The 12,256-nt window shown below is 43.9% G+C and overlaps 1 protein-coding gene across 3 annotated transcripts in view; it reads left to right on the top strand.

Annotated features, from left to right (window-relative positions):
- The window catches only part of syt12 (synaptotagmin XII), a 169,388-nt gene that overhangs the window by 146,148 nt on the left and 10,984 nt on the right, over positions 1 to 12,256 (top strand). For all 3 annotated transcript variants that reach the window (XM_055649694.1, XM_055649693.1, XM_055649692.1), the window contains exons 6-7: positions 4,187 to 4,402; positions 5,127 to 5,247. In XM_055649694.1, coding sequence (XP_055505669.1) covers positions 4,187 to 4,402; positions 5,127 to 5,247 — 337 coding nt within the window. The remainder of the gene's footprint in view (positions 1 to 4,186; positions 4,403 to 5,126; positions 5,248 to 12,256) is intronic.

The following is a 12,256-nucleotide window of genomic DNA, read 5'->3' as shown; positions in this document are numbered from 1 at the left end:
GTCTAAATGTTTTTAAAATGTTGCCAAAGTACCTGCCTTAACTCCCTCCTCCGGCATCTTGTGCCATACACTACCACCCTTTACCATACAACAGTTAACCCCTCAGATTCCTGTTAAATCCCTCCCCCCTCACCTTAAACCTGTGTCCTCTGGTTCTCTATTCTCCTATCCTGGGCAAAAGATTTAACCAATCTATTCCTTTCATGATTTTGTATACCTCTATAAGATCACCCCCTCACCCTCCAGCTCTCCAATGAATAAAGTACTACTACCACCAATGATATTTTCTCTATAATGACAACTGTTCTGAGCGAGTTATAATTGAGACCACGTTGTAGGATGTAGATAAGATGAAAGCCAAGTATGTGTCACCATCCCCATGTGGACTCAACGTTAAAATTACTGAATGAGGAATGAAATGTGTATCTAATGTGTTTTTTGTTTTGTGGCTGGCTGCTTTGGCAGAAGCTAATGTTATTCACTTTGAAACTCATTGTCTTCTGAATCAGAAACTGTGGTGGTTGCCATATTTTAATCATTGCGTACAAACTAATCTTCAGTAGTAAATTCCTTATTGTTCATCAAAAGCACTCTCAGAAGAATGAAAGGATTATCTTGACAAAGAGTAGGAACATTATCCTGGCTGATATTTGTACCCTATTAACACCAAACAGATTTTCTGATAAATATCTCATTGCTGTTTGTACCGTATCGAACTATCTGATGATGTAACGTCAACTCTCCTTTTCTTCCAGAGCTCCCTATTGTCAAGCATCAAGCCAAGAGGGACATTATGCTCATGTGCTTGGGTTGTCTCAGCAGTTTGGATCTGCTGATTGTGGTGCCTCACAGCCTGCTGTCCTCCCCTCTGCAACTCAGCGAGATTGGCAGTGGTGATGGTCACACAGCATGGGAACAGGCTCTTTGGCCCAACTTCCCCAAGCTGACTAAGATGCCCTATCTATGATCATAAGACATGAGAGAAGAATTTGCCCATTCGCCCCATCAAGTCTACTCCATCATTCAATCGTGGCTGATCTATTTTTCCCTCTCAACCCTATTCTCATGCCTGCTCCTATAATCTTAAATGCCCTTACTAATCGAGAACCTATCAATCTCCACTTTAAAAATAGCCAATGACATGGCCTCCACAGCTGTTTGTGGCGATGAATTCCACAGATTCCCCATTCTCTGACTAAAGAAATTCCTTCTCACCTCCATTCCAAATGTACATCCTTTTATTCTGAGGTTGCACCCTCTGGTTCTAGACTCTCCAACTGCTGGAAACATCCTCTCCACATCCACCGTATTCAGGCCCCTTTGCCAGCATTTAGCCCATATCTCTCTAAACCTTTCCTATCCATGTACTTATCCAAATGTATTTTAAATGCTGTTATAGCACAAGCATCAACTACTTCCTCAGGCAGCTTGTTCCATAACCACTGCCCTCTGAGTTGCCCCCCAGGTTTCTATTATATTTTGCTCCTCTCATTCTAAACACATGTCTTCAGAATCTTGATTCCCCTACCATGGGTAAAAGATTATGCATTCACCTTATCTATTCTCCTCAGGATTTTATACAGCTCAATATGATCACCCCTCAGCCTCCTGCGTTCCAAGGAATAAAGTCCAACCATGCTCAATATTTTCCTATATCTCCTGGCAGCATCCTCGTAAATCTTACCTGCATTCTTCACAGGTTTTTTGCATAAAATGTTAAAGACAAGCTCAAGTGCCACAAAGGGTGAACTGAACCTAATCTGCATTCTTACAGCACGTTAATAATGCCTACGTTATCAAGTCTGATTTTCAAGATCTTCTCAGAAAGTCTATTACAAGAGGCCAGTTTACATTTTTATATTGTTACAGAGGAGATTGTTGCAGAGTTATTGTACATCATTATCTCATTGCTTTATAAACATCATATTTTAGTCTATTTTAAAATGCTCAATAGCGACAAAGTTCCAACACTGGACTAAGGGAAGTTTAAGAAGTCAATTCCTATCCAGACATTACCAAGGCGACTCCTCACTTTTAAATAAAATGAGCCTTGGTTTATGACACTAATTATGAAATGTTGTGTTAGTGGCACAGTTAACTGGTTTCTCCTTAAGGACCTGTCCCACTGACATAATCTGTGAGTTCTCAGATTCAGATTCAGATTCAACTTTAATTGTCATTGTCAGTGTACAGTACAGAGACAACGAAATGCAGTTAGTATCTCCCTGGAAGGGCGACAGAGAATATGATTCAAATCTATTTACATGCATATAGTCGTAGTGTTTTTCCTGTGGGAGGAGTGTCTGGAGGGGGTGATTGGCAGTCACCGAGGTACATAGTTGAGTAGTGTGACAGCCGCAGGGAAGAAGCTGTGCCTGGACCTGCTGGTCCAGCAACGGAGAGACCTGTAGCGCCTCCCAGATGGTAGGAGGGTAAACAGTCCATGGTTGGGGTGAGGGCAGTCCTTGGCGATGCTGAGCGCCCTTTGCAGACATCGCTTGCTTTGGACAGACTCAATGGAGGGGAGTGAGGAACCGGTGATGCGTTGGGCAATTTTCACCACCCTCTGCAGTGCTTTCCGGTCGGAGACAGAGCAGTTGCCATACCATACTGTGATACAGATGGTAAGGATGCTCTCGATGGTGCAGCAGTAGAAGTTCACCAGAATCTGAGGAGACAGATGGACCTTCTTCAGTCTCCTCAGGAAGAAGAGACGCTGATGAGCCTTCTTGACCAGAGAGAGGTATTGTGGGTCCAAGAGAGGTCATCGGAGATGTTGACCCCCAGGAACCTGAAGCTGGAAACACGTTCCACCTCTGTCCCGTTGATGTGGATGGGGGTGTGCCCTCTGGCGAATTTGCCCTCGACTCATCCTCGCAGCATGGTCGACACGAGGTCTTAGGAGGTCTTCGTAACTCTCCTTCATGCTCGAGAGTGATCTCCGCGTACTCGAGGCCTCAGCTAGGTCTCGGTGTTTTTTTCAATATGTTAAGAAATGCCCGCGAGTAAAAAAAGCTCACCATGGAAAAAAACGATAATTTTTTTACTCGTAGGTTTAGTCGTAGTAGGTCGTAGTCTTAGACGTAGCTAATCGCGAGTAGTCGAAGGTAGTCGAGGGTAGGCATAGATAGTCTTCATCATAGTCGAAGGGAGGTCGAAGGAGGTCGTCTTCACTCTCCACTATTCGGTGTCCAATTTTCCCGATTTTAGTCGTAGCTAGTCGTAGCTAGTAGAAGCTGGTCTTCAACATAGTCGAAGGAGGTCGAAGGAGGTCTTCTACATAGTCAAAGGAGGTCTTCAACATGTCATTTTTTTTTTTCAAACTCGCCAATTAGGTCGCCCAAGTAGGACAGCCCCTTTAAGGTTTGTTTCTTGATTGCATTCTAATCACCTTCCATTTATGCTCAGATAATGAGGTCAGAAATTACTACTTTGAGGCCAATAGTATTTTGGTGAAGCTTGTGCCCAATACTGAATGATGGAGTTTAGATATGGCAATGCAATGTAGCTCTAGCAGTGTAAATACCACAATGTTGTTCATTTTATTGGAGTATTTGTGAACTCATACACTGCATATTACACTATAAAATCCACATTACACTGAGGCAGCACAGTTGCATAGCTGTATATTTGCTGCCTAACAGCAACAGAGCCCCAAGTTAGTTTCTGACTATGGGTGTTGTCTGTACGGGGTTTGTACATTCTCCCTGTTACCGTGTGCATTTTCTTCAAGTGCTCCGGTTTCCTCCCACACTCCAAAGACACACTGGTTTGCAGGTTAATTGGATTTAGTAAAGTTGTCTAATGTGTTCTGCACTGAGATGAGGTGGTCACTTACTCCATAATCCACAGTGATCCTAAAGTAAGAATGATCTGAAACAACTACATTTCTTTCACAGTCTGAAGAAGGGTCCCGACCGGAAACGTCACCTCTCGATGTTCTCTAGAGATGCTGCCTGACTCGCTGAGTTACACCAGCACTGTGTGTACATTTGTGTAAACCAGCATTTGCAGTTCCTTAAAAGAACACAAAGCTGACGGAGTAACTCAGCAGGACAGACAGCACCTGTGGAGAACATGGATAGATGATTTTTCTTCAGACGCAGTTCTTCTGTATATTAGCCATCAAATGCAATTCTTAGTTTCTACATCTGCAGTTCCTTGTTTGCCCATTTCTTTTATGCAGATTCAGAGGAATGCATTCTCGGTGTTCTTCGATGAGAAGTTTTCCATTCCCCTGGACCCCTCTGCTCTCGAGGAAAACAGTCTTCGATTTTCCGTATTTGGAATCGATGAAGATGAAAGAAACATCAGCACGGGATTGGCAGATCTGAAGCTATCGGATTTGGACCTCAGCTGCCGACCCTTCAATGCCTGGCTTTATCTACAGGATGTCAATAAGGTGAGAGAGCCACAGAACAAGAGCAACTCGCATTTTATATTGGACCCTGCTGAGAGGGATGGTTTTGAAATGCAAGTGCAGTGAAAACCCTGTAAACAAGCTTTTATCATTCATTGTTCCTAACTTGCCTTGGTTAATTACCAATGTAATTAGTAAAAAACTGGCAAATACCCCAGTCATTAGCTTCCAAGTAACTATTCAATAGTGACGAGGCTAAACTGCACAATGATTCAGCAAATTAAAACATTATTGTAATGTTTGGACTGAAGTTTAACTATCTAACAACAGTAAAGACATCAAAGTGCTGGTGTAACTCAGCGGGTCAGGCAGCATTTCCAGAGAACATGGATAAGTTACATTTCAGGTTTGGTCAGATTTCAAGATATTTTTTCTGACTGAAGAAAACTTGAGTCTAAAGAAGGGTCTTGACCCAAAACATGACCCACTGAGTTGCTCCAGCACTTTGTGTCCTTTTTCGTACATAAAACAGTATCTGCAGCTCCTGGTTTCTGCAATGTCACTGTTTCAACTACTGAGATGTAATAGTCACCAACATACATGCTACAGAAATGTAGTGGATTGAGTTCTACTGGTTCACCCTGTGATGGGAATGATGGTTTGGATTGTGAAGCAATATGGCTCTACTTGTGCATGAGGTTGGTGTTCATCTTGAAGGGTTGTTGAGCCGCTACCTGGAGAACTAATCACACTTTTGTCTGTGCAGGCAACAGATACAGTTGGAGAGATCCTACTCTCACTCAGTTATCTGCCCACAGCAGAGAGGCTGACGGTGGTCGTGGTCAAAGCCAAAAACCTCGTCTGGAACAACGGAAAGACCACCTCCAGTACGTTTACTTTAGTCTACTTTATTATTGTCATGTGTACTGAGGTACAGTGAAAAGCTTTTGTTTGCATGCTCTCCAGTCAAAAAAATACGTTACATGATTACAATCAAGCCATCCACAGTATATTAATAAAAGATAAAGAGTACAACATTTAATGCAAAAAAAAGTCAGATTAACTTGTAGTTCAAAGATCTCCATTGAGGTAGATGGCCGGTCAGGACTGCTCTCCAAGAGGATGAGAGGACAATTCACTTGCCTGATAACAGCTGGGAAAAAATGTCCCTGAATCTGGACATATGCATTTTCTGAGCTGTACCTGGTGCCTGATGGGAGAGGGGAAAAGAGAGAGTGTCTGGGGTGAGACTGGTTTTTGATTATGCTTCTCTACACCAGCAAGACCAAGCGCAGGCTTGGCGATCGTGTCACTGAACACCTCCGCACAAACCGTCTTAACCTACCTGATCTCCCGGTGGCTCAGCACTTCAACTCATCCTCCAATTCCCAATCTGAACTTTCTGTCCTGAGCCTCCTTCATTGTCAGAGTGAGGTCCAGCGCAAATTGGAGGAACAGCACCTCATATATCGCTCGGGTAGTTTACACCCCAGCGGTATGAACATTGACTTCTCTAACTTCAAATAGCCCTTGCTTTCCATCCCCTTCCCCTTCCCAGTTCTCCCACTAGTCTTACTGTCTCCATCCACATTCTATCTTTGGCCCACCCCTCCCCTGACATCAGTCTGAAGAAGGGTCTCTTCAGAGATGCTGCCTCACCCGCTGAGTTACTCCAGCATTTTATGTCTACCTTTGATTATGCTGGTGGCCTTGCCGAGGCAGCATGAAGTGTAGATGAAGTCAATGGAAGGAAGCCATGGAAATAACCTTGAGGTTTGTCAACTGACTAAATGATTAACAGTTAAGAAAGATGCTCACAATGTTCATGAGAACCTGATGGAACATTTTATGCCACAAATTATCCCCTGTTACGGGATAACCATATAACAATTACAGCACGGAAACAGGCCATCTCGACCCTTCTAGTCCGTGCCGAACACATAATCTCCCCTAGTCCCATATACCTGCGCTCAGACCATAACCCTCCATTCCCTTCCCATCCATATAACTATCCAATTTATTTTTAAATGATAAAATCGAACCTGCCTCCACCACCTTCACTGGAAGCTCATTCCACACAGCTACCACTCTCTGAGTAAAGAAGTTCCCCCTCATGTTACCCCTAAACTTCAGTCCCTTAATTCTCAAGTCATGTCCCCTTGTTTGAATCTTCCCTACTCTCAGTGGGAAAAGCTTTTCCACGTCAACTCTGTCTATCCCTCTCATCATTTAAAAAACCTCTATCAAGTCCCCCCTTAACCTTCTGCGCTCCAAAGAATAAAGATGGATGAACCAATAAATCTGGTCTATTCGGGATGGTGACACATGGTTCTAATACCATGTTGAGTATCACAGGGAACCATGGTTGAGTAGGCCAATCGGGTACTACCAAAATACCAGACGCAGAGTCTTGCTGTATTTTCCTTAAAATAGTAAGATTAAACGAGAACTTACCAGTTCGAAGTTTGATCATTATTTTATGAGGAGTACGTTGAGGGAATACGTGCCCTCCGCTCCCACCCATGATCATATACACAACTGGTATTTCTTCTCTAATCTTACTATGTTCAGTCATCAGTTATCTGTGATTTCACACCGCTGCTTTGAAGAATGACACGCATGCGTCCTGGCGGGGTTCCTTAATACCCGACTGATGAGGCAGAAAGAAGGCAATGCATAAATAAACAATTTATCCAATGCAGCAAAAATGCATCTGTCGCCGCTGCCCCGGGGTCTGGTTCCCACGAAACATAGTTTGATAACTGGTGATTAAGCCTTGATGCGAATAGATCGATATTTGGTGTTCCATATCGTGCTGTAATATCAGCAAATACTTTTTTATTCAACATCCATTCGGTGTTTTCATTAAATTTGCGTGACCTGGTGTCTGCCACTAAATTTAGTTTACCTGGTAGGTAAGTAGCTGATATCCAAATATGTCTCTGGATACACCATTGCCAAATTGTATTAGCCAGATTGTCACATGATGTCGATTTGTTTCCACCCATGTGGTTGATATATGCTACCACAGTGGTATTGTCTATCTGTAGTCTAACATGCTGGTGATATGACCCAGTACAATATGACTTTAGGCCATAGAATGCACCCAACATTTCCAGGTAGTTTATGCCCAGTGTGAGTAATAATGATGCCTCCTGTGCAGTCCATCTACCTCCACAGCTGGAGATGGAATTGGTGGCACCCCAACCAAGTGCACTGGCATCAGTTTGTAGCACCATAGAAGGGTTGCTGATAATGATTGGATTGAAACAAAACCAAATGTTATCTATCCACCATTTTAGTTCCATTATAGCTTTGATTGGTAGCTTCATTGGTCTGTCAAAATGACCAGCATTAATTTTGAGTGCTCGTATTTTTGCTCCCTGTAAATTTTGGTAATGTAAAGGTCCGAATTGTGTGGCTGGAAAAGCAGCCACCATTTTGCCAATTACTTTTGCTACCAATCTGATAGTCGGTTTACTGATGTCAATGAGGTTATTGCAAGCCTCTATTAAGTCTATAGCCTTTCCCTTTGGCAAAGTCATCGACATGTGAACTGAGTCAACGGTGAACCCCAAATAGTCCATAGTAGTGGAAGGCGTTAATTTAGATTTAACTGGATGGATAATAAACCCCAGTTTTTCAAATTACTGTTTTGTGGCTGTTACAGTTTGTTTGGCCAATTCCAAAGTTTTGCCCACAATAAATATGTCATCTAGATATGCCATGACCATGTGTTTTCGTTTCAGTAGAAACGCTAGGGCTGTTTTTAAAATTTTTGTGAACAGCCTGGGGGCTGATGTTAACACATTTGGCAGCGCTCTATATTTCCAGTGCTGTCCCATCCAGTTGAATTTTAAGTAACACCTGTGGTCACCTCGTATAGGCACTGAATAGTAAGCATCTTTTAAATCGATGCTAGCCATGAAGTAACCTTTGGAAATCAATTGTTTTGCAGTAACAAAGGTTTCCATTTTAAAATGAATATATTGTACAAATGTATTCAATTTGGTCAGATCTATGATGATGCGACAACCACCATCTTTTTTGTTTTTGGTAAAGATATTGGACACGAATTCTAGCGGTTCGTGTTGGGATTTTTCAATTACCCCTTTTGTGTAAAGCCGCTCCAGTTCAGCATGCGCTTCTGATTTTTCTTTACCGGAAAGTACGGACATTCGGTTCGGTACATGCTGAACTGGAGGGCTGTATTTGTGTAAAAATTCTATGGTATATCCCTGGATACTGCTTAAAATATAAGTGTCGGTAGTTAACATACTCCATGCATCCAGAAAGCAGTGTAATCTCCCCCCAACCTCCATGCTCCCCGCAATTTGTAGGGAACCAGACCCACCTACCTCCATAGTTACCAGTGGCAGGTTTACTTCTTTTTGTAAATCCTTCGTTGATGTTGAGGCGTCGGTGTCTGGGTTTGTGGTTTGGTTGATGTTGGAGGTTTGCGTATCTTCCAAGAAGGCCGGCCTGGGCCATGGCCTAAAAAAGACTCATGTTCGGTGTACCGGACCTTCGAGCTTTCACCAGTTTGTCTTGTTCTACTGGTGGGTGCGTAAGGGTGCTGTCTATGGCCGTAGTGGGTCTTTGATGAAGTCCCTTTTATGAGCCCCAGGGTTTTTGCCTCCTCATCGAGCTCCTTGACTTGCTTCGATAGGTTACCTCCAAATAGTAGAATTGGTGGTTTTACGTTTCCAGGTTTGCACAGACCTGCGAATTTCGGGTTTAAAGTAGGTCGGATGGCACTCTTCTTGATGCTGTTTATTTCATATTGTGTGTTGCAAAGCAGTGCCAGTGCATCCTGTTGGTCCTGCGACATGTCCTTCTCATCTACTGTGCGGGTGAAAGCTGTTATCCCCGCTGTTAGGAGCTTTAATACCTTTTGGAGTTTGACATCCATGCCTCTAACTCCTACTCCGATATGTTTCCATATGCAATTATTTACAACAGGAACATTCAGGGATATACAGTTACCCGGTGCCAAGTGTCTTGCCGTGGTGTCCAATACAGCCTGTTCCTGTAGCTGGTTAAAGGACATATAATCTATACTGGCAGCTAGTTTTTGTTCCAGGTTTTGGCCAGTCTGGTCTGGCTGTATGAAGTTGGACACCATGTCCAGTAGATTTTCACGTTCCTGCACACTTGATTTCTCTTCTGCAAACCCCTCTTCAGGATCAGCCCAGAACTGACCCCCAGTACTCCCCTCTGACGAGGGAGATGCACTGTGCAGCCCTACAAGAGGTGCTGCTGTGGGTTTTACATAGTGCCCACAGTGACTAGACTCCATCTCCTGGAGCATGTCACGTTAGAGCAAATGCTCCACACACCGCTCCATCCAGCTCTAGCGCTCACGGTCGCTGGCCGCCCGCGGCTGCTCAAAGTCGGACTCATCTGAGTCCACGACTTTGTTGGTTTTTTGTTTTGCCTTACCGCCCGGCCGCGGAGTGGATCTGGCCGGTGCGGAGGCGACATCGGGCACAGCTGATCCCATTATAGGCGATTCAAGTGCCGCTGGCCGCCGCTGGCTACCCGCTACTCCGCGGTCCTCCCCCACCAGCTTTGTCGCAGCCCTCGTTGCTTTCTTCGACTTGTCCATGCTCCCCACCTGGAATCAGTATGGGAAAACACAAAGAGACCGCAGGTTCTGGCTTTTAAAACTGCCGCTGCGGGGGAACGTCGTTCCACCCCGCCTGACAGTTTCGCAATGCGTGTAGCGATATGGCACGCATGCGTCCTGGCGGGGTTCTTCACGTAGTCACTCACGTGACTCCGAAGTAAAATTCTATTTAACTCCCTCTTACCTAAAGTCGGAAGTATACAAGAACTAGTGTGAACGGGTGATCAATGGTCGGCGTGGACTCGATAGGATGAAAGGCACATTTCCATGCTGTGTCTCCGAACTTTAAACTAAACTGCTGAAATACTGTGCTGATTCTTAATTGTCAAGAGTCAAGAATGTTTTACTCCGACCTGCAGCAGCAAAACAGGTTTGGATAAACAGTAATCAATAGATAGTGTAATAAATGAGCATTATAAAAATCAATCAATGAAGAAAACTAATATAGTTTCACCTGCCAATTAACCTGTACGTCTTTGGAGTGTGGGAAGAAACCGGAGCACCCAGAGAAACCCAACGAGGTCACAGGAAGAGTGTACAAACTCCGTGCAGACCCGTAGTCAGGATCGAACCCGGATATCTGGTGCTGTAAGGCAGCAACTGTACCTCTGCGCCACTGTGCTGCACTCAATTGTCGTGTAGACACAAGGAACTGCAGATGCTGATATACAGAAAATCACGAGGAGCTGGAGTAACTTAGCAGGTCAGGCAACATCTCTGGAGAACGTGGATAGGTGATATGTTGAGTAAAGGGCCTGTCCCATGAGCATGTGACCTGCATGCGGCAAGCACGACCAAACCAGAAGCAGGGGCCGCTCGGAGGTCGAGTGAGTGACGTGAAGTTCGAGTGACGTCCGCGGGACGTTCACGTGTGACGTACGGCATCAAGACGCTGCGTATGCTCGTCGAGGTGGTGTGGGCCAGCAGGCCATGCAAATAAAGTTTATGTCTCTAGGAATGCAGAGTGAAATGTTATTTTCTCTGTGATGGCACTAGCGTGTATCAAGTGTATCATGTTACTTTGCTGAAATTCAGTGGGTGTGCTGTTGATCCTTTAGGCCTCCACTGGTTGTAATGTTGATCCTGTCAATATTCACTGTGCGTTTTTGTGATTGTGTAGATGTTCAGCAGGTGTTGATATCCAATGGATATAATTTGATTCCTGTCAGCATCTACTGGGCACTTTGTGGTTTTGTCGAAAATCAGAGAGTGCAACATAATTCCTGTTTGTATTGACTGGGCATGAGGTGCTTTCCGGTGGAATTTACTGTGTGTTTATGCACTTTCGATTGGTATTTTCTAGTGCAAAGGGATTTTCCCAATATTCACAGGGTGTAATAATATTGTGCTGACATCCAGAGAGTGAAGTTTGATTTCCGTTGTAATTCACTGAATGCCGAAGAATTTTCTTGCAATTCAGTGGAAATAATGCTATTCTTTTGTTATTCAGTGGATGCAGTGTTATTATTGTTGTATTCATCGGGTGTAATGCGATCCCTGTTTGTATCCACTGATTATAAAGTAATTTTATGTGTTGTCACAGGACGCAATATGAATTTGTTGGTGTTCGCTGGGTGGGATCATATTCCATCTGCAATCGTTCGAGCTACTTTAATGTCTCTTGGTGTTACAACAGTTGTGTTGTGACTCTGTTGGACTTTATTCTCTTTTTGTGCGTACAATACAGGTTGTGTAATTATTCACTCCAAGCAAGGTGAATCTGTCAGTATTAACAGAGCTTTCATTGTACCTGTACACAGTGGTTTTTTTGTGATAGTAAATGCCAATATGGAACCTCTACAAAGTTAAAAACTAGATTGATTTACAGCAGTTAATAGTGTCACCAAGTCCGTGCCGACCAGCAACCACCCCGTACACTAGCACTATCCTACACACTAGGGCCAATTTACAATTTTTATCGAAACCAATTAACCTACAAACCTGTATGTCTTTGGAGTGTGGGAGGACACCAACGAACCTGGAGAAAACCCGCGCGGTCACAGGGAGAATGTACAAGCTCCATACGGACAGCACCTGTAGTCAGGATCGAACCCGGGTCTCTGACGCTGTAAGGCAGCAACTCCACCATTGCGCCACCATATTGCCCACTGTACAGACAACTTTTTTGTTGACAAAAAAAAGCACTGCCCGCACTTCTTCGTTCTTGTGCATATGATGATAGATTTGTCTTGACTTCACTAACTGTGGTCAGGAGATGCATGAGAGTGTGTTATTGTCATATGTCCTAAAATGGAACAATGAAATTC

The sequence above is a fragment of the Leucoraja erinacea genome, chromosome 18 (genome assembly GCF_028641065.1).
Source record: "Leucoraja erinacea ecotype New England chromosome 18, Leri_hhj_1, whole genome shotgun sequence".
NCBI lineage: Eukaryota > Metazoa > Chordata > Chondrichthyes > Rajiformes > Rajidae > Leucoraja > Leucoraja erinaceus.
Note: the sequence above shows the minus strand (reverse complement) of the source record. Positions and strands in the feature narration are given on the sequence as shown.